General features: G+C 35.5%; 1 protein-coding gene across 10 annotated transcripts in view; it reads right to left on the bottom strand.

Annotated features, from left to right (window-relative positions):
• rapgef6 (Rap guanine nucleotide exchange factor (GEF) 6) overlaps positions 1–23,416 on the bottom strand; it is a 287,599-nt gene that overhangs the window by 67,465 nt on the left and 196,718 nt on the right. For 9 of the 10 annotated variants that reach the window (XM_028812817.2, XM_028812819.2, XM_028812818.2 and 6 more), the window contains 3 exons: positions 14,823–14,954; positions 8,968–9,148; positions 1,976–2,112 (listed from right to left, as the gene is read on the bottom strand). In XM_028812817.2, the coding sequence (XP_028668650.1) occupies positions 1,976–2,112; positions 8,968–9,148; positions 14,823–14,954 (450 nt within the window). The remainder of the gene's footprint in view (positions 1–1,975; positions 2,113–8,967; positions 9,149–14,822; positions 14,955–23,416) is intronic. The other variant, XM_051933460.1, reaches the window with a different exon arrangement.

The following is a 23,416-nucleotide window of genomic DNA, read 5'->3' as shown; positions in this document are numbered from 1 at the left end:
GGAAAGTGTTCTTCGTTTGGCTTAATGTTGTGAAGGGGTTCTTCGTCATCAAGGACATAATTCTGCAATCATCCACCACAGTTGTCTTCTGTGGTTTTCCAGGCCTTCTGGTGTTGCTGAGTTCACCAGTGTGTTCTTTCTTTTTAAGAATGTACCAAATGATTTATTTGACCACTCCTCGTTTTTCTGCCATCTCTCTAAAGGGTTTATTTTGTTTTCTCAGCCTAATGATGAACTGTTTATTTGCATGGAGAGCTCTTTGGATGTCATACTGAGAGCTCACAGTAACAGTTTCCAAATGTAAATTCCACACTTGGAATGAATTCCAGACCTTATACCTGATTAACAGTAAATGAAATAATGAGGAAACCGCTTCCACCTGGCTACAGAGGATCATTCAGTCAAATGTCTATATATACAGTTAGGTCCATAAATATTTGGACAGAGACAACTTTTTTCTAATTTGGTTCTATACATTACCACAATGAATTTTAAATTAAACAACTCAGATGCAGTTGAAGTGTAGACTTTCAGCTTTAATTCAGTGGGGTGAACAAAATGATTGCATAAAAATGTGAGGCAACTAAAGCAATTTTTTAACACAATCCCAATCAGGATAGGATCTGCCAAAACTCTGAATTTGATTAAATATGTTTGAAAATACTAGCTAAAGTAAAACTTCAGTTCTCTTTCCCAGTCCAACCACTGTTTAACTGCTACACCAGCTTGGCTTGTGTGACACCAAGTATTAAGTTAAGTTATGCTATTAATACTCTTTTGGGAACAAAAATGAACTGTTTGTAAGCGTTATGTATGAAGTATGCTTAAAAAAACACTCAGAGCAGATGGTTGTCCCTTCATTGTGATGTGTTTGCTGTACAGGTTGAACATAACACTGCAGCTCGTAGAATGCATGCATTTTGATTTTTTCAGCACATGCAGTTTGCTCCTTCCAATGACTGTATTAAAGATGTGCTTAGACTGCTCTGGATGCTGGCAGATGAGCACATGTGCAAACGATAATTAGCCATCCCAGAGAATCTGGTTATTTGGCCTGGCTTGATATAATGAATCTTGTCTGGATTCACTGCTAACAGAACAGAGCTCAATGCTAATCTCTTATTTTGGAAATGTGCTTAAGGTTACTGAAGAGACATAAAGCTATAAGATTTCAAGAACAAAATCCAATCCCACCTCCAAAGGTGCCCATTTGCAAGTCATTTTACTAGCACAAGACCCCTGTATGACATTAAGATGGCTTCACTTTTTTTTGGATAAATGAATGGTATTTATACTGAACAGACAATGCAAATGTATGTATGAGTATGGGAGTGAATGAGGGTATATGACCTGCACAATCTGTACTTCTTAACAGCAAACTCTAGGGCAATGCTGACCATGAAGAGTTGTGACCTATGCACAATTTTAAGATTTTTTTTTATTGATAACTTCAGAGCTGTAATTATCTCTCAAATGACATGAAGGACTTGGTTAAACTGTGTTCAAGTTCTGGGAGCTCTCTGCATGGAGATTGCATGTTCTGCCCATGTGCACATGGGCTTTCTCTCATAGTCGAAAAACATGCAGGACCGTGGACTGAATACACTAAACTGGCCACTGATGTATGTGGGCTTGCTGGGATAAGCTTTGCCCCCTAGTGGCCCTGCTTTAGATAAATAGTTTTAAAAGATGGATCAATGGATGGAGTTGATTAACGCACCACTCAATTCTTTCAAAAGATATTGCAAAGCTTTGTAACAATGTAACGTCAATTTTATTTGAAACCATAACATTTTTTTTAGATTATCCCGATTATACTGGCAGTGAATATTATGTTTTATTCAATATCCTGTTTTTTCCGAAAGCATTGTGTTAACATATAAGTAAATAAAAAGATAAACACGACAAAGGTATTGCTGGCTTCCATATACTTCTCCACGTGCCTCTGCAAAAGAAAATTCCTTGCAGAACTTACTTCTTGTCCAACTTGAAGAATTACAGCTCCTGCTTGTTCCACAACTTCAGATACCATAACAGAACACAGCTCTCTTCTGACAGACATGGTCATGTTTGCAAAGGCTGGCAGTTGATGCATGAATTCCAGTAATTGTTCTATCAAGGCAAAGGAGAAAAGAGTAAAGTACATGGTATATAACATAATCACATAAATGAATGTTTCTAATACAGTTGCCCTATGCTTCACTATTCATTTGCTCATGAGGAATACCTTGATGACATTTAAAGCCCTATTAATAAAAGGAGCCAACTGTGCACCACAGGAGCTTCACTTGTCATTACCATTTTCCAAAAATATATACTGACACTGATTCCTGCTTCAGGAAGCCCAAACAGAAATATTAATCCTAATGTCAATTGTGAATTCTGAGGTTTACGTTTTTCTTCATCATAAAACATCTTTTAAACAATCCTCGAACTAGAATGGATTTATAAACACACTTTCAAAAAAGAAACAAAAAATGTAAAAATGTCACAGCAAATAAAAATTCTTAGTCTTCTAAAGTACAGAAAATAATTAATGTAAAATATATCTTTATATATATATATATATATATATATATATATATATATATATATATATATATATATATATATATATATATATATATATATATATATATATATATATATATATATATATATATCTCTTTATATACAAAAAAATATGACTTTTTAAGTCAGACATAATGGTAGAGATTTAAAAGTTACCAAAATAATTTACATGTTTTTTAAATATTTGCTGAAAAAAATGTTGCATGCTCAGAATACGCAATTGCAATGTGATAGCATAAGGGGTTGCTGCCTGCCAAAATTAAAATAAAGATACAATATAATGCAGCATTCAATTTTTAAATTATTACATGAAATATCCAAAATCATATTAAAAAACAGTGCATTACAATGTTTAAAAATGATTATTATACTTTGTAATGAAATGTTGTTGCTTGCCAGAGCTAAGACAAAACCACATGAAGATATGAAGTTGCTATTACACAATATGAGACCTGCACAGTACATTCTAGCACAAGTTTCAGTTTCAGTAGGGTTTTTTTGAGGGAGGAAAAAAATACAGACTTCGTTCCTGCACATGGGGCTGAAAATTCCACCACAATAAGTCCGCATGGTATCAGCTCAAAAAGTGGCACCCAAGATTTAAGGGGGAGGAGATACTCAATAAAAACACTTTTATAGATCACTTCTAGCTGTCATTTCTCTTTGTTAAGTGGAACGTTAAGAATTGAGGTTAGTTAGCACACTGTTTTCTCATTGAAAATTACAATATTTTAAATTTTTGTTGCCAGAATGAAGAATATGGATGCAGTATTAACTTAGTGTGAAAGTTAATAATTGCATATCAATATGCCCCTCCTCCTCCAATAACAAAAGTTACATCTGTAACACTATTTGTTGACTACGACTGCTTTCTGGTCTTATTTGAAGATAATGCCACACCATTGCCCTGAGACTGGAATATATGGACAGACATCCAATTATAACTAACACACTGGGAGAGGAACAATATTTCTTTAGAGATACTACTGTAAGTATACCACATGCACAGGTCTGGGCCTTTGTTTTTACTCTTTCATACTTTATGTTCTATGTTGCTGCTAATACAAATGAATATCCCCTTGGGAATCAAAAGTATTATCAGTCTGAACTACCCCTTCTGATAAAAAAATTACTATCACTAAATCTATTTAGTTTATTCTAATTTCTGTACTTCGAAATTTCAGCCTAATGTGCTATTCAAAAATTACAAATTTTACCCAAAATATAAACACTAAACAATTTTAAAATATAAAGAAAGAAACATCACACAATTTACCAAAACATGCATGTTTACATATATGTACATATACTGTATATACATATGTACACTTATACTGGATACTCTGTACATGCTGTACATTCACACATAAATGAATAAAAACACTACACAATATTAAAATAACAAATTAACATTAATACAATAAAAGGCAACAACAAAATCTTTTAAAACAAATTCATATTTTTTGTAAGTTTTCTTAAAATGCAAAACGGAAGCATTCTGCTTTGGTGAATTGCTTTGCAATATATTCAAGTAGTCCTATTTCTTCTTCTGTCTTCAACCTCTTTTTGTTCTTTTTCCTATCCAAGTGATTATACACTGCTTCAGTTATGTTGTGGATGGGATTATGGGGTTTTACTATTTCATTTACAGATTTCTGCTCCAACACCTTAATTACTAATTGGTATCATTATTCCCAAAGGTATAACATAATGAATCAACACTTGTTTATTTTTCTCAGCAGAAATTCCGCAGATTTTGACCAGATCCCCTCCACTGTTGCCTGAAATGCACCCCAAGAACATGACAAAGCAATCATATTGCTATACAGAGGTCTGCAGACAAGTATCACTGTATTTCTTGTCAACTCTTCGTCTGATATACTATTGTCTTTGTGAAGCAAAAATTTTATATTTTGATCCATTGTTCCATAAGAGTTTCTGAAATTTGTTATTACTCCATGCTTTGTGATATTTTGCACACTGCAATAGGTCCACTGCTTTTCTGGATGTATGGCTTCTTAGCGACAAAATGTCTGCTTCATTGAAGACTACTTTGCATGGTCTAAATACATTCTCTGGTGCCAGATAACTATGCCAAATGCTGAGCAAGAACTTCACTGGATTGGCCCTTGAGAAAATGACCTTTGATACCTTTCAAGATGTAGATAGCTTTTTTGAGCCTTACATCTTTATTACAGTTTGAACAAAACATCTTCAAAATCTAATTTTATATGCCACTGTTCATTAGCCATAACTTTATGGTAGTTAATTTGTGTTACCTTTGCCTTTTTCATTTACTTGTTATACTGAATCAATAGTACAACTTGTTCAGGCAATTCATTGTTGTCAGGTGTGCTGCTGTGAAATTTAACAAATACATGGAAAATGTTTGGTAATCAAACTTGTATTGTTGTAGTCATCTCATAAGATACCTCTAGGTTCTTAGAAAACACAAAAATTTCTTGTTACTTCTTATTGTATCAGTATTTATTTTTGTTTACTGTAATTTTATATAGTTTATAAGACCAAATTCCAACCATCCTATGAAAGCTACATTCTAAAATAATCATTCCACAGGAAAATGACAATAACTTTATTTAGATAGAAGGTGCCTAAAAAAAGTCCCTTCCCTCCTCCACTTGTAATTTACAAGCTGAGTGTGAGCTGCCACAAGCCATAAGTGACATTTCCCAAGAACACTTAAACACATTAGAAGCTGCTGCAGTATAAAATGGTTTATTAACCTACATTATATCTGGACACAAAGAGGAAGTAAATTTGATTTGATGTGCTTTCAGTTTAAATGATGGTGTGGGTGCTCTGTGGACAGTATTTAGAACGTCTCTATTATAGATATGATACTGAAAAGGGGAAACACAAGATTAAGACCCAGCTCTTGGTATAGCTCTTGGTACCAAGCTGGCTGGAACTATAGCTTTGGCAAAAAAAATAAAAAAAAACACAACAGGGAGTCTGGAAGTTATAAATACTTCCATGTATTGCAAAAGGTCCTGTTATGCTTCACATTACTTCCTATCAGCATGGATGCATCTAATATTAACACTGTCTAAATTTTGCATTCTACTCAACTTGCAATTCTCATACCAGAATATCACCTTTTGCAAAATTCACCTCTCCCTATCATATGCAACCTAAGACTCATGCAGTATTATCACAGCTTGGCAAGATACTTACCAAAGCAAGAAAGTAAAACAGTAAAAGCAGGTCAATGATTTCAACTCTGACCTATTGAAAGAGTGCTACAAAACATGGAAGGTGGGTATGAAATTTTATGGGGAAGAAAAATGAAAGAAGGAGTCCTACAGGACCCTTTTGTCCAGTGGGACTCTGGAGGCAGCTAATAGGTACCGGCAGGCCAAGCGGAATGCGGTTTTGGTGGTTGCTGAGGCAAAAACTCGGGTGTATATGTATACTGTATATGGTGGGGATGGTGCGCTGCTGACCTCGACTCGGGACGTTGTGGGTCGGTGGGGGGTGTATTTCGAAGACCTCCTCAATCCCACTAATATGCCTTCCAATGAGGAAGCAGAGCCTGGTGACTCGGAGGTGGGCTTCCCCATCTCTGGGACTGAGGTCACCGAAGTGGTTAAAAAAACTTCTTGGTGGCAGGGCCCCGGGGGTGGATGAGATACGCCAAGAGTTCCTCAAGGTTCTGGATGTTGTAGGACTGTCTTGGTTGACATGCCTCTGCAACATCGCATGGACATCGGGGACAGTGCCTTTGGATTGGCAGACCGGGGTGGTGGTCCCCCTCTTTAAGAAGGAGGGCCAGAGGGTGTGTTCCAACTACAGAGGGATCACACTCCTCAGCCTCCCTGGAAAAGTCTATTCGGGGGGTCCTGGAGAGGAGGGTCCGTCAGATAGTCTAACCTCGGATTCAGGAGGAACAGTGTGGTTTTCGTCCTGGTCGCAAAACAGCTCTACACCCTTAGCAGGGTCCTGGAGGGTGCATGGGAGTTTGCCCAACCAGTCTACATGTGTTTTGTGGACTTGGAAAAGGCGTTTGACCGTGTCGCTCAAGGAACCCTGTGGGGGGTGCTCCAGGAGTATGGGGTACCAGACCCCCTGATAAGGGCTGTTCGGTCCCTGTACAACCGGTGTCAGAGCTTGGTCCGCATTGCCGGCAGTAAGTCAAACCTGTTTCCAGTGAGAGTTGGACTCCGCCAGGGCTGCCCTTTGTCACCAATTCTGTTCATAACTTTTATGGACAGAATTTCTAGGCGCAGCCAGGGCGTTGAGGGTTTCCGGTTTGGTGGACTCAGGATTGGGTCACTGCTTTTTGCAGATTATGTTGTCCTGTTTGCTTCATCAGGCTGTGATCTTCAGCTCTGACTGGATCAGTTCACAGCTGAGTGTGAAGCGGCTGGGATGGGAATCAGCACCTCCAAATCCGAGACCACAGTCCTCAGCTGGAAAAGGGTGGAGTGCCCTCTCAGGGTTGGGGGCGAGATCCTGCCCCAAGCAGAGGAGTTCAAGTATCTCGGGGTCTTGTTCACGAGTGAGGGAAGAATGGAGCGTGAAATCTACAGGCGGATCGGTGCGGCATCCGCAGTGATGCGGGTTCTGCATCGGTCTGTCGTGGTGAAAAAGGAGCTGAGCCATAAGGTAAAGCTCTCAATTTACCAATCGATCTATGTTCCTACCCTCACCTATGGTCATGAGCTATGGGTAGTGACCGAAAGAATGAGATCACGAATACAAGTGGCTGAAATGAGTTTCCTCCTCAGGGTGTCTGGGCTCTCCCTTAAAGATAGGGTGAGAAGCTCAGTCATCCGGGAGGGGCTCAGAGTAGAGCCGCTGCTCCTCCGCATCGAGAGGAGTCAGATGAGGTGGCTCGGGCATCTGATTAGGATGCCTCCCTTGTGAGGTGTTCCGGGCACATCTAACCAGAAGGAGGCCCCGGGGAAGACCCAGGACACGCTGGAGGGACTATGTCTCCTGGCTGGCCTGGGAATGCCTCGGGATTCCCCCCCTGGAAGAGCTAGAAGTGGTGGCCGGGGAGAGGGAAGTCTGGGCACCTCTGCTCAAGCTGCTGCCCCCGCGACCCGATCTCGGATAAGCGGAAGAGGATGGATAGATGGATGGAGAAAAATGAAAGAGAACCTGTGTCTAATACTCTGAATCATCTGCAGTGCTAAAGCCTGCAAAAAAATGTTGAAGACCATCAAGAAGACTTTCACTAAAAACTCAGCAGTTACAAGTAAGGAATGTATTATTCATAATCTTTAGGAGCAAAGCCAGGCCTTATAAAGAGATTTATAGACAATTGCAAAGAAGCTGAGTTAAAGGGGTTACTCTGAGGAGAGCATGCTAAAAAAAAAATTAAATAAGATGGAAGACAGTGTTCAAATTAATGATTGCTCAGAATGAACATCCTACTCTAGATTTTGTCTTTCAACAAGCAGTGTACTGAGAAGCAATTCCACATTATACTAGGGCTTTTGCCTCACATATTTTCAGATCATGATGGTAGGGATACACAACAAATGCAATCATAAATTAGAGAGAAAAAAAGCCACAATAAAGTAAAACTGCCCTTTTCCGTCCAATATAGACGTTTTTAGCAATTAATATTTCTATTTGAGGACCAAGTGAGAAAAGAGAAAAATAAGAGGCTGTACTCCATGACTTCAAGGAAGAGTTATCCTTGAACCTAGACCTTTGAAACTCTGATTTCGCAAAGAATTTTATGATGAAAACGTATGCTCCTTAATATGCGTTATATGCCTACATTTTACAGGAGATGGGGGAGAGCACTTAGTTAGGCATTCATTGGCATCCACAGCCAAGAATAATAAGTGCACTACTAAAGATGAAAGGAAAGACAATAAGCAAGTAACAAAAGTTAACAGAGAGGGTGTAACCTCAAGTACATTTTTTGAGATTTTTCTCCCCTATCTAAGGACAAATAGCAAAACAAATCTAACACAACCACAGTTGTGAGACCCGCCAAATGTGACAGTTTCTGTTTAAGGTGGAAGCTGATAATTTACCTATTTTTACGTTTATGTTACAGAATCCTCAAGGCTTAGACAGTGTAAGCAGCTAAGAATGACAAAATGGTGAGGCTATTTTTTTATTGAACTACTGATCTCATTTATTCAAAGTAAAAACACTCATTTGTGGTGTATTTTTTGATACTCCAGTTGAGTCATATGTGATGAATTCAGCCAAGTCATTAATTTTGCACTTTGCATACTTTCTGAAAACAGAAGGAAATTTTAAAAAAAAAACAGCCCTTTCAATTGGTTTACTTCAATTACCATATTTTGCTGTGGAATGCCACGTTCAAATTTGCCTGACAAATTTTTGGAGTCTTTCTTAGCATCACAAAACTCACATTTAGATTATAATATATGCTTGTTTGATCATTACCAACATCATCCTCAGTTCTGTCAATTGGCAGCTTCTCAAGACAATCTCGCACTACATCTCTGCCCAATAATGTATCAGAGGCCCTTTCAATGTCTTCATCTTCCTCCTCTTCCTCTTCGGAGTCAACAGCTGTCTCAGGAAGTCCTGACAAATCCACATCCCCCACTTCACTCTCTGTTGCCTGAAACAAACAAGACAGATTATGAACGTATAAAAAAATACTACTGATGTTTCCCCTCTTACCCAATAGTCCACTGGATTTGTGTTGCCTTGGAATTAATTTGGACTTATTTCTGGAACTCAGTTGCTCCAGACAATGAAAAAACCAATGCTATTTGATTTTACCCCTTTAATAAATATGCACAATAATTATTTTCCTACATTGGTAAACACTTTTATTTAAATCAAAAATTAACATCATTCACATGAAGCCTTCAAAATCACAATCAAATAAAACATACTAAAACACGAGCACGAGCAGTAAACATATATTACTTCAAATATACACTACTTCTACTATTGTGTTACTTAATTCACTGATGATACAAGTCTGTATATTTTTGTGGTATGTAAATTAAATTACCTTGGGCTAGGAAAAATGAACAACTAAATACAGACCTGTGCCAATTTACAGCCGACTAAGTTGCGGTCATTTTGTTATTAGAGCTAAGGGCTATCAGAAAACAATAGGGTAAAAATATTCAAGAAATAGCCAAAACCAGCCACTACAGGCCACAAAGGCCATATGTCTTCTAATTATCAGGTAAATATGGCAGTGCTGCCAGCCATAGAATGATACACGCTGCATAAAAACAGGGAGAGAGGCAGTGGTGGAGCTGAAGAGGTAGCAGTCTGTTGGCTGTATTCCTTCATGAATGGATGATGCAACTAACAAATGGCCTCAAGCTAGCAATAAGAAAGAGAAAAAAAATCGAGCTCACAGAGTTTCAATCTTCAGAACACTGACTGACTATGCCACTCAGCATTTTTTTGAAGTCACGCTTCAAGTAGCTTGCATTTCTTTTTTGTTTCTGATCTATGCGGATGGTTTGCACTTTTTTCTTCCTTCAATAAGGTAGAAACTTCATCTTTTATTATTATTATTTCACAGGGTCTCACATTTTTTCTGATTCGATGTGGAGCCTTTAAGGTTTGTTTTGATCGGCACTGTTCCACGTGACTAATTCTTATGCATTCTGCCCACATTAACTTCCTCTACTCAGACTCGGTCATGCATCCGCAGACACTCGGATATCAGTTTTGCTACCTCATACCTGCAGTTAAAGTATGCATACTAGTGACCCATACAAGACCCAAACAGCCTCAACAGCAATGACCTGCACACTTTGTGAATGACATAAAGTCAATATGACATATGGCCAAATTCCCCCTAAGAAGTCTTAAGTCTGTGCATGATTGTATACTAAACAATGACAAAGAAGGAGATGACTAAAAATAAAAAAGCGAATTCTTCTTGGTTCTTACTACTTATCAGTTCCTGGTGACAATGCAGCAAGCAAAAGAAAAAAATGAGTAAAGGAATCAAACAAAATGTCTACAATTACATGAAAAGTTTAGATGTCTTTCCTACTTTTACAGATGTAAAAAGAAAAATTTAAAACTACTGCAATATTTGAAATAAGGGCGACAAACCATAGCTTTAGCCACATCACTTTTTAAAACTAAAATGCCAAAAGAAACTAAGATTACATAATCAAGAAATATTCTAGTAAAGTATTAATTAGATCTGTTAAAAAAAAAAAAAAAAAAAAAAAGATTTCATCGATACTGCATTACTTAATGCTGTTAATCGTTATGCCTATCAAAAAGGACATGCGATTTGCTAAGGATATCTGCTACATGAAACGTCAGGAGCCGCAAAACCACAAATTCATTTAAATTCTTATTACAGCCAGATATTGAACTTAGCATTATTATCCATTCCCAAATTCCACACTAAATCTTCCTTTAAACAATCCACATTTTTCATAACAAGCGCTATCACTAGTGTTATAGCAACTACAGAAAGCATGTCAGTGGAAATGTGAGCTTAAGGTACCCAGTTTCTACTTCAATATTTGGACAGCCACAACAACAGAAGGACTGAATGAGTTAAAGGCTTACCTAGCACTAAGGCATAGCAGTGACAGAGGAGTGGTGAAGAATTCCGTTCCCTACTCTTTCTGCCTGACCAGGAAGGATGCTTTTTTCCTGTTTAACCTTTAGCACACAGCTGGGATGAGAGGGCATTGGTTCTCATCACCAGGACGCACAGCAACAGGAAACCAAGTAAAAATAAAAACATTAAAGTAAATGTGGGAGTGCGAGGTCTTTTTTTTTTTTTTTTTTTTTTTTACTTTTGCCATCCTCTGTGAATTTTGGCAAACAAATAAGAACAAATTCTGTTTTTTTCTTTTTGGGAAATATTTAAAAATTCTTATAAAAAGGGTAAGAGTTACAAGCAGAAAAAAATAAACTAATTATTATCAACTGTGACAAAGATATAGTTCAAAAGATATTTCTATCAATTTTCTATATCCAATTTCTCATATTCAAGTTTGTTAGGAGATAAAATCTCTCCAAAAAGTGACAAGCACAAAATGTTATTGAATTGACAAACAATAATTAAAAGTCAGTGAAAGAAGAAATACAATTATATAAAAAACAGACACATAATAGATAAGTTAAACTAAACCATTCTACTCATGTCAGTGTGAGAGCTTTTAGCAAAAACAGTGTAGCTGTTCCACATTAGAACTCTGTGGTTTGTAATTGGGGTGTCACACCCATACGGGTATAAAAGAGAGCCTATGGAGAGTTAGGAGATGACAAAAACGAAAACTAGAGAGCAGTTTGCTGTCAACAGAAAGAGTGCAAGAAAGTAGGGAATCAGAAGAGCAAGTGGTGCAGAAGAGAGAAGGCTTGGCAGTTGGAAGTTGGCCCCACAGTGAGTGTTTGGCCGGCGCTTACAGGTTAGGGTTGCTCCATAGATGCTGGTGTCTCAGCTCGCAGCTGAGCATACCTGACGGGTAAACTGGGGCTGAGAAAAGAAAGAGAGGCACCTGAGCTCGTAAGAGAGAGAAGTAACAGTTTTAACTCTTTTTAACCTGATTTTGGATTATTTATTGCTAATTTTAACTCTAATGAAAGCATTAGTTTTTATCTTGGATTATTTATTTATGAAAATGTTACTGTCCTTTACATAGTTTGAAAATAAAAGCACTGAGAACATTTACACCACCCTTGCTGTTTTGCCTCTCCTCATTGCCCAGTCCATCCTCAGCAATATTCTTACACATTAAGAAAAAGATAAATACGTAATGGTGTGTTTGAAGTCAGAAATTCCCAAGTCAAAGAAGAAGAGAAAAACTGTTGAAATATCTGGCTAATATTAAAAATAAAAATATACTTACTGCACAAAAGTCTCATAAATTACTATTGTATTAATTATAATATAATACCTACAACAGCAAATTTTCAAAAAATATCAGTTTCATAAATAGCCCCCCATTGGCCATTCATTTTGCAAATGTACCATCGTAGAAATAAGAAAACAAAGTTGTGTTTTTGAAGCTGCTTAAACTTAAAAGATAAATACACCAGAGGAGGGGCTGATGGTTCTGCTAAAGACAGTGAAGAAAAAGACTGTAAAAAAAAACACAGGCCTCTTGTGTGATGAATGGTTAAAACAACAAAAAGTAACACACAACGAAGGGGTAAGGCACTGCAAACTTTTTCTGAAAGAAGTGTATAAAGAGCACACACATTAAGCACACCTAACTGACGACACTTGATAAAAGTCTGCAACTGTCTATTATACCTATGGCAGGTATTTTATAGTCGTCTGGTGCAGAATAAAGTAGAATATGATTTTTTGCATTGCTTTTAAAACTCCCTCTCAATCACTCTTCTACAAAATGATAATGTATCGCATTCTCTCTGAAGTAAAACATGACTTACACATATAGCTGTATTTTTGAGGGTGAATGAGCAAACAGAGGGAGTAATGAAAGCTCATTATCTATTAATAAAGGCAGTTTTTGAAAGCTCACAAAGCTCCTGATGATGCTCATCAAGAACATTCAAAATTTTCTAGTATGTTGCAGGCAATCAGGATTGATTTAAATAAAGCCAAACTAAACAAAGTAAACCATTGTTCGTCATCAAAAAAAAATTCACCTTGAAACATTTTGAAGCAAAATCCCAAAAAATGTCTATTAGGACCAAATCGTTTAACCAATTAGAAAGCTGGTAATAATAAAAACGGTTAACAAAGGTAAATAGAGCTCATCACTAACGTTAGAAAAATTGTAGCAAATGAAAAATACAATTTAAATAAAAATGATTCTGGAAATATTATGTAATATGTTATTGACTATTGTTCAAAAAATAGCCATAATATAATAAATAAACTGGATAGATGAATTTACTGGGCTAAATGGCCTGCTTTTGTCACAACTGGTCTAATGATCTAATATTCTAGTATTTTATAATCCACCCATTGAATTTGTCAAGAGTAACTTCAAAAATATACTTTTGGATATATTGAGTTGCTTCATTGGAGAAAATGTGCAAACTATTAATAATATGCACCACATAATTTTATCTGTTTCCACATTGATTTATTCTATAGAAATCCACCTCATTACATGATATAACAAGAAATAGGAAAAATGACACAAGAAACATGAAGGAAACATCATCTTCCAGCCCCTCACCTGGACACCCATCTGATCTCAATATTTTGCAGCTAATGCCTTTATCTGAAACACACATATTAAAAATGAGCTTCTAAGACAACCAGGATCTTTTGACATTTTCTTACAGTCTCTAGGTCTTGATGCAAACTCTCAATTAAAAACCAGCAAGGTTTTCCACATCAATTCTCTGCCTAAGTCTCTTGTTTCCAAAGCTCCCAATGCAGTAACTGAGGGTTAAATTCTGCTTTACAATACACTTTACAATTTATATTACTTCTCCTAATAATTAAATTTTACTTTTTGATTTTCTGATTGTTTACTTGTTTTCTGTCTCTACTGATATGATGTGATTGCAAATCTTTTTCATTTTATACCACAGTTGGCACTAAAAAGAAATATGGATCAACAAACAGATAAAATTTAACACAGGGAAATATATTTTGATTATGTTTTCTTCATTGATTATTGTTTTTTTTAAACAATTCATTAAAAGGTACCCATTTACAAATGCTAGTACCTATAAAACACAACAAGTTTAATAAAGAAATGTGAAATAAACAAGATGAAAGGCACTACATTTAAAAAACCCTACAATTTTTGTATGGTCACCGAGTTTATAATTTAATGACTCGCCTCACTTTTACAATTGATTTTTAATAAGCAGGTCTACATTATCTGATAATATTACTGGATGTTGTACAACATTTACAACTCTGTAAAAGCACTATGGTATTAATAAGCACCATCATTAAATTTATTGAAATCCTTTCTTGATGGTGGAGTTGAAAAGGTGATAACTTATTTTCTTCATTTTAAGAGAAAAAATAAGTACAAATGTATTGTAAAAGCACCATAAATATTTTTTGTAATAAAAAACTTAAAATGGATAATCAAGTCTATTTGCTGACTAATTATTTAATTGTTTAAATCTTAATGTTTGCTACATAAGAAGATGATTCATAACTTCATTTATGTGATAATAAATAATGTATATACATGGAATGACCACTTGTTATAAATATTGGCCAAAATGGTTAATTTGTTATGAAAATATAATAAAGCTACATTAAACTTTTAGGTTTATACACAAGCCCAAAAGCAATCAAAAAGTTGAAAGATGATAATTTCTTTTACTATTACTGCTTTCAATTTTACCTGATAAATATCAGATAAGCTGCTGCTTCCAGAGTCGCTGGCAATACTGCATCCTGATTGGCTGGCAGACACATGAGTCATCTGTGAATGAGGGCTATCAGTCAGGTGCATCTTGGTGAGATCCGCTGGTAGCTACAGAACAGCAGAAGCAAAGCAAAACTTTCTTAATTAAATATTCTCTTCTGATTCCATGAATTATACTGTATGTGTATATATCTGTATAAATCTAATTATCAAGATATAGATATATACACACACCTACACATACATACACACAAAAAACCTTTGCTTTTTCAAGAACAATAGCAGCCCAATTTGGAAACCTGCTCCAAAGTTAAATATATTATTTAATGGTATTACAGGTAATGACTTGATGAAAAAGTCATCACAGTCTAACAATGGTGCTATTTAACAATCATTTATTTAAAATTTTCTTTGTACTAGACAATTAAAATTTCACAACTACTAACAATGACAAGCACAGACAGCAAAACAATTAGCAAGCTTTAAACATGTCTGTTTAAACCAGCATGTTGTTACAATGGTTTAAAGGCTACAGACAATGACATAATCAAGATCAGGGTTATGTAAATGTTTTCTTTATGTGGGTTTGAGAATGTGTGTATTGAATCTTTTGTACTTCTTAAACCTCTAAGCAGCAAAAAAAGCACATTTTGAAAAGCAAATACTCAACAATAAGTGTGTCTATAAATTAGCATGAAGTAACTGAATGCCACCAAATATTTCTTTCACATTTAAGGATATATTAATTTCACTGCTCACAAGTGACCTTTCATTGCAAATGACAACTCTGGCATTTTTCCAACAATATGTCTTAATTCCAACTATTTTTGCATTGTGAACTTTACTTCCCGAACTATCTCAACTGACAATCACAGCTAACAGAGCACTAATCCAGAATTATAATGTTTTGGGTTTAGACTGACAGCAAGACATAATCTGTTTTACTTTATATTAGAACTTTATTACTAATATAAATCTGAAATTTTAAAATCTAAAAGCCCAAAAGCAAAAATATTTTTTCCAGCATAATTTCTAAACATGACATATACTGATGAATGACAACTTTTGAAAGTAATTTGTGATACTACTCAATATGCAAGGTACTGCAAAAATGAATGACTACACCAGTCTCTTTTTGGACATGTAATACATTAGAAGAATTTTGACAATAATAGATAAAAAAGTACACCAAAGCTAGTCAATCCTATCCACCTAATTTCTCCAAAATAACAGTTTAGACAGTCCACAAAGTCCCATTATCTGCAACACTACTTGGTAACTTGTTAACTTGTTCCATCTATCTATGGATTTCTGTGTAAAAAAAAAAAAAAAGATTCTAATGTTTGCATGACATTTACTCCTAACCAGTTTACTTCCGTAGTTACTAAACAGAGTATTCCAAATAACATTCACTAGTCTGTTATATAGCTTAATCATATCCTCCCTCAAACCTTGCTTCACATATTGGACTGTATAACCTAGCATCTTATCAGACTTCTTGATTACATCTGTGTGCGGTGAGGACGTAGATAGTGGAAAGTATACTATGACTTATTCATTTAAGTTACAGTTATGTGTGATACTGCAACAATCCTGTAAGTTTAGTTGCTTCTTACATTGAAAGCTGAGTGATGCATTCTAATATAATAGAAAATGTTTCAATGACAATATCTTCACATGGTTTCCATGTTTTACTAAAACATAACAGTCTTTGCATTTTTTTAACTCATAATTAAAAACAATAATTTTATTAAGGCATAATGTTTCCCCCTTGTTTAGAGCTAATGAACTTCCAAATGACCAGAACATAGATAGTTGGTTGTTGAATTGTCAAAAATTTGATTTATTGTATTCAGTTGTGCAATGAGGTATTGCTAAACACATTTCTTAAACACATCTGGACAATTCAAAAGATCCAAGATCCAATATTTATTACCTTTGAGAATTTCTGCACTTTCCATAGCAGTTTTCAGTTTTTTGGGTTTTTTTTTTTCTCTTTTTCTAGGATACAAGAACAGGTTCCGAAATCAAGTAAATACATGCTCTACAGTATACAGCTGGTAACATTAAATGGATATTCTTTCTTTTCCTCTAGCATATTCTCCATCACAATATAAAACAATCTTCCTAGACCACATCTCACAAATGAAAAGCAGTTTCCTTACCTGAATTACAACCAGAAAATGGAATTTTAAATGGCTTGCTGTTACTTCTGCATTAAGTGTACAATCTGCTATCAGTATTTCTTTTAATTCAATTATTTATTTATATTAAATCTGCATAGTACTGAGTGTCACCAACTGTAAGCAGAAACAAAACTGATGGGTATCGGACTATAAACTAATGAAAGAAGGACAAAAATGAGTAGAACTGAAACTAGTAGAACACATTACAAGTAACAACTTTAATTGGTAGATCTTCACACTTGATGAACTTGCCATTCAGTTAGAGCATCAAATATGTGCAGATTGCTATTAAAGATGGGAGACAGGGAGAAAAGCGCTATATAAATGTAATGAATTATTATTATTATTATTAATACTGTATAAAAAAGCAATATAAAAGATTTAAGTAGAGTTTGATCATAATATATGATAATAGATATGCCAGGGTTAGAGGATCAGGAAGAGCAACTCTGAATTTTTTTTTAACACAAAGTGGTAACACTGGCTCACAACCACCAGCCAAAAGATATTCTATGGTCAACAGCAGACCAAAGACTTATGCACAATAAAAATGGGCTAGGGTTAGACAATTTAACAGTAGACTACTAGAGTATAGTATAGTACTACAGTAAAAAAGCCAAGTAGAATGCAAAATATGCACGACCTTCTCATAGATGGGGTAATGTATTAGGCAATCAAACTGAGCTTCATTGTTTTCAGTAAAAACAAAAAAAGCAGTAGCAGTGAACTAAGAAACACTAACAATAAGATGTAAAAAAGTTCAACTCTGTCATTAAATTTGCTGATGTTACCATGTGCTTCTGACACTGTGATGTCAGTACAAAAATATTTCCCTTAATGACAGCAAAATCAAGGAGCTGGTAAACAGCCTTTAAGAAGTAGGGAGGAAGACCACCATCTGCATTTAAAGGAATGCTGTAGAGGAGGCCAGCACATTTAAATTTCTTGGAGTTACCATTAATGAAAACCTAAAGTGGGCGCAATGCTACTCAGTTAACAACAAAAACATGCAAGTAAGAATATAATTATACATGACAATCAATGGCATATGAACTGATAAAATCCAAGACAATAATGAAGTTCTCTCTTAAAGTAATCCTGTTACTATGACTGGATTCTTGGGAACTTTAAAGCATATTCAAGAAACAAGCACAAAAAGAAGCCCTTCCTTGTTGAAATTAATGTCCAGTCCAACATTGTTTTGGAACATGCTTCTCCAATAGGATAAAAAAAAACTGTATGCATTAGTAATCTAGTACCCAGAGTTTGGCTATTGTGGCTGGAAAGTATTAGGGTCAGGAAGGTAACAGCTGGTAAGATATCCTGTGAAGCAATCAATAAGCAAGATAAGTCTAATGTAATTACAACTTTGAAAGACTAGAGAAATAAAGTGTAATAATGACTGGCAATACTGAACACTTAATATCACACGTCAACATCTAAACAACACATTTCATTTAAATTATTACTTTTATACCTCTGCAGTTAAAGTACCTTATTTCAAGAAACAATAACACCTAAAATACCACAATATACAGCAAGTAAAAGAAAAAATATATTTTACAGTTTGTAAAAATACACAAATTTGGATGAACCATATTGTGTCAGACAGCACAGCCTATATCATTAAGAATTACAGTTAACTTTAAAGTATGCGATTACACACTCTATGACATGTGCTCCTTCAATACCCTGAAAGAGTCCCTTTAAGAGAATAACAGTTACACTTTAAAAGCTACTGATTTTAATGCATGTTTCTCAGGTTCTACGCCAGATTCCCTTGAGAAACATGCAATGCTCATGTTGGTAGTGCATGAAAGAAGATAATGCATTACATCTGTATAAACCTCTAGAAATCACATCAACTCAAAGCATAAGCAGTAATAGGAAAAATTGGCCACCAGTAAGACAACCCCAGAAAGATAAATTAAGCGTTTAAAACAAAAAGCTCAATTGGCAGATTTTTAACAGAAATATTTCAAAGGTCACAACCAAATAAACAAAGATTCTAATATTTTTATGGCAAATTTTCTGTCCTGTCAGAATTCTTCTGCTATGATTCTGTACATTATGGAAGCAAAAGACACATCTGCACCAAGTAAATACACAATGTAAATTATTTCCTTAGCCTGATGTTCATAGGCAATGACATTTAAATTCAGTAACTCAGAAATGGTTTTCCTTTTTAAAGGTACCAAAAAAAAACCCAATATGCATGTTTGTATTTAAATACAAATAAATCTGTTGTTTTACACAGTTTGATGGTTATGAAATTAAACAAAGAAAAAACAACTATATTTAGAAACTAGCAAAATACCCGTGCTTCGCAGCGGCGAAATACTGCCTTAAAATTGTTATTAAGAAGAAAAGTAAACACATTTAAACTGAGGGAAAATATACAAATAATTATTTGTTAAGGATCTCTTTGTATACCACGTTGTCAGTTCGGCCCTCCGGTTGTAATATGACCAAGCTGTGCACTGAGCTTACTCTTTCAGCATGCAACGTACAGTTGGCCATGTGAAAAGCAATCTTGCCTCAAATCAATGCCAACCTTTTGTAGGGTTTGTCCCTGAGACTTAATTGTCATTGCAAAGCACAGCCTTAGGCGTTTGAATTGAAATGGGAGATCAGAGGGTATAACGGGGATGCGAGGAATAAAAAAGCTCTCCCCTGAGCCACTGCCAGTAAAAATAGTTGCCTCAATTAGGTTTTTTTGCAGACACGTGACCTGAAGTCTCATGCCATTACAAAGTTTCGGTGGCTGTACGCAAATCCACAATCGGGTTTTTTGAGCCAAATCTGTTGTTTTTGTATGAGCCGCTTTTTATTATTGGGATCGTACCTAGAAACAGAAGCTCTATTAACTTGTGGATTTGCCTGCGAGTATTTAGCTACAGCGTGTCTATGAACTTGTGGATTTGCCTGTGAGTATTTAGCGACAGCGTGTCGATTAACTTGTGGATTTTTCTGGGAGTATTTGGCGGCAGCGTCACGAAGTTGTTTCCGCCTAGCTGCATCAGAAAATGTACCATGATGTCTGACACGCCTCCTTTTTACTGTTTTCTCACAGCTTGGACTGCTGCTGTCATAATCGGTTTGAGTTTCGTGGTTTGTTTCAATTACGTTAGTATTTGCAGGACTTGTGTTGAAGTGACAGTCGGCATCTGTCAAGCATTGTAAGCATACAACCGGTTTCATCGATAACTTCGCATCCAGCTTTTGAGAGTTGAAACATTCATAAACATCAAAGTGTCCACTACTCAAATCGTCACCTGTGAATCTAAGAGGCATTGGCGGTTCTCCAAACGTGTAAAATAGGCAGGCAGCCAACTACGTGGGAGGTCGGGGGACACAGGACGCAACCCCGCCTCACACGGCGACCAAGCTGCAGGCTATGGACGTATATACAGTATGTACGTAAGTAGGATTCAGTTATGACCGTTACGCGTAGAATTTCGAAATGAAACCTGCTTAACTTTTGTAAGTAAGCTGTAAGGAATGAGCCTGCCAAATTTCAGCCTTCTACCTAACACGGGAAGTTGGAGAATTAGTGATGAGTGAGTCAGTGAGGGCTTTGCCTTTCGTCGTGTCGCAAAAGTCAATGAATGACTGCTAATAAAGTGACCAAGTTAGAAGAAGTAAGGCTGGACAAAGTTTCTTTGTATACAAATCTAAAAATAGCCTACCTAATCTCCAAGAACACGCACAAAAGAAAGGGAACGATGGGTGCACCAGAATTCTGCTCACATCGCGTCACTTCATACTGCAAGTAGTAAGTCTGTGATAAGCAGAATACCGCTATGCTTTGCACTCACGGGACGGAAGGACAATTCCAACCCCTTTTATATAGTGTCTTGATACTCTGGCAAAATTTACCATTTGATTTTTTTCCACTAATGTACAGCAAAATTCCAGTCTTCAACTAGATCAGACTAAAATATTATAATGTAAGCAAGTGCTGAAATTTTAAAATGCCAACGAAGTTACTGTTCGCAGAGATTGTCTTTGAAGACCTTTATTCACCGATAATGCTCTTAGGTTAAAACTAAATATCAAGTAGCTGAAGCAATACAAATGAACACCACTGCAGTACAAATTTAACTATGAGGGGACACAGGCCTATTTCATATGGTTAATGAGGGTAACGTAATGATTCAAATACTCAAATGCCATAAACCACCAGGGTCTGACACAAAAGAAGTCGCTATACAAAGTGAAATTTTATCCTAAAGTTTGATTCTCATTTTAAACAGTCAAAAAAAAATAAATTATTCAGTCATAAATAAATAAATAAATATATACATTAATATGAATGACATCAATACAGCTCAAGCAGAAATTGAAAAAGATAACAAATTACTTAATAATAAATGTAAATGAAAACACAGGTAGAAAAATGCAAACCACATAATCGTATAAAATATTGCAGAAGATCAAAAATACATACTATATATGGCTTCAATTTTGTGTAAGACAGCGAGGGAGACCTTTCCCAATGTAACAACAAATAGGACATTGTTTTCACTTGGGAGGGGGAATTTCACTGTAGGATTCATAACGAATGCTAACAATCATCTTGGACTACTTGGTATATATCTCCTCTGACCTGTTCAGTTATTTTTTAACTGAAAAACAAATTCTACTTAAAATAATTTCAAAAAAATAAAACAAACTTCTGATGCTTTAATTTAAAAAAAAAACTTTATTAGATTTGTCCTAAATTAAAGGTTACTTGTGCGAAATCAAGTTTCTAATTAACATGACTATTTCAGAATTCCTGTAAAACAGCATTTGTTCAGTTGTTTTCAACCTATTGTTGCTATTGCTTATGCCTGTGTACTAATTCAGAACTGGCCATTTAATTGAACTTTAAGTGCTATAATTACTTCTAATTGGAGATGCCATCTCATTCACTTCCATTCAAGTATGTGTTGTATGTGCTTTGTCTATGTTATGCATATTTTACTTGTTATACTAATGAGCATTACTCTTGCTTCAAAAACCAAACGAAAAACTGCAATTTAGTATTTGCTGATTCATTTTTGTCAGTGGTATGTTTCTTTTGGCAGCCTGGCTAACTTCATGTCTTTGTAATTAAACACTTTCCTCAAAACAAGACATGTCACATCATTGGAGATTTTCTCCTTGTGCTTCGAAGCATTATGAGCTGAGTCACACAAATATCTGGTCAATGTGAGAATTTTCAAACACTAACTACATAAATTTTGTTTTGTAATGAACATTGAATACATCATTTTGACACCTATGCAGACAGATATTTGTGAGAGTTGTGCCCCATCCAAGGTTGAATTTTGTATCATACCCAGCACAGCCAACACTGGCACATGCTCCCAGAAATGCAAATCAAATGAGCCACTTAGAAAATGGACAGAGAGTTGGATGAACAGCCATTTTTGTAATGACTGAAAAATGAAAGTAAAACTCATTTATTTAATGGGTTTATGTGTGGTACTTTTTTTAAAAAAGCTTATAATCTTGCCAATCTTTTAACTTGCTCAAAAGTGCAACACTATAAGGTAAGATGATTTTAACTGACAATTGATTGGTCACAATTTTGTGCTCATAGAAGCATATTTTCAACTGTGCAATGGGATAAAAGTGGCAATAACAACTAACCTTTTTTTTTTTTTGCCTGGAAAGTTCAGCATAAAGGCAGGAAAAGTTTGTACTCTATATTAATTTTATGCAGCAAATATGCAGAACAGCAAGGTTGCAGAAGTTGAAACATTGACCTCTCCTTATGCAAACATGTAAATATTATAAAGGCGGGCTTGGCCTAAAGGAATAGAAGCACTATTTATTGTTTACATTAGATGTAAGTGACTATATTCTGTTGTAAATAATTCTGATGTATGTTTCACATTAGTATTATTTTACAACTTTGAAGAAGGCCTCAGAATGCCCTATGTTTTACTTAGTGATTAGAATTAAAACCATATTGTATCTTGTTGATGTGTTTGTTTTTTATACAAATCCAATAAATTCTATCTGCTATGCTTTTGCAGTGTAAAGAACATACTATACTTGTTACTGTAGGTAAAAATTAAAACACTTCAGTAAATGTATGAGCCTTGGTTTCCAGAGGCTTGCATAAACAGCAGGATGAGAAAGACAAATTGAACTGTGAATTAAACATGACAAGAGGGCAGCAAAAGCTTTACTGTATAAAAATGGCTATAGCTGGGAAAGCACATGAAAAACAGTGTCACAGTCTATTGTCATCCCTCTCAAACAAAGCTCAGTGGCCAATAATGACAGAATCAAGGGAATAAAAGGGTAACTTGAACACCTACAAACAGACTTCATATTAATGCATTTGTGATATGTTACTGATAAAAGAGCTTTTTTAACATGTATGTC

Source organism: Erpetoichthys calabaricus, chromosome 11 (assembly GCF_900747795.2).
Source record: "Erpetoichthys calabaricus chromosome 11, fErpCal1.3, whole genome shotgun sequence".
NCBI lineage: Eukaryota > Metazoa > Chordata > Cladistia > Polypteriformes > Polypteridae > Erpetoichthys > Erpetoichthys calabaricus.
The sequence above is the reverse complement of the archived record's forward strand: the minus strand, read 5'-3'. Positions and strand labels throughout refer to the sequence as shown.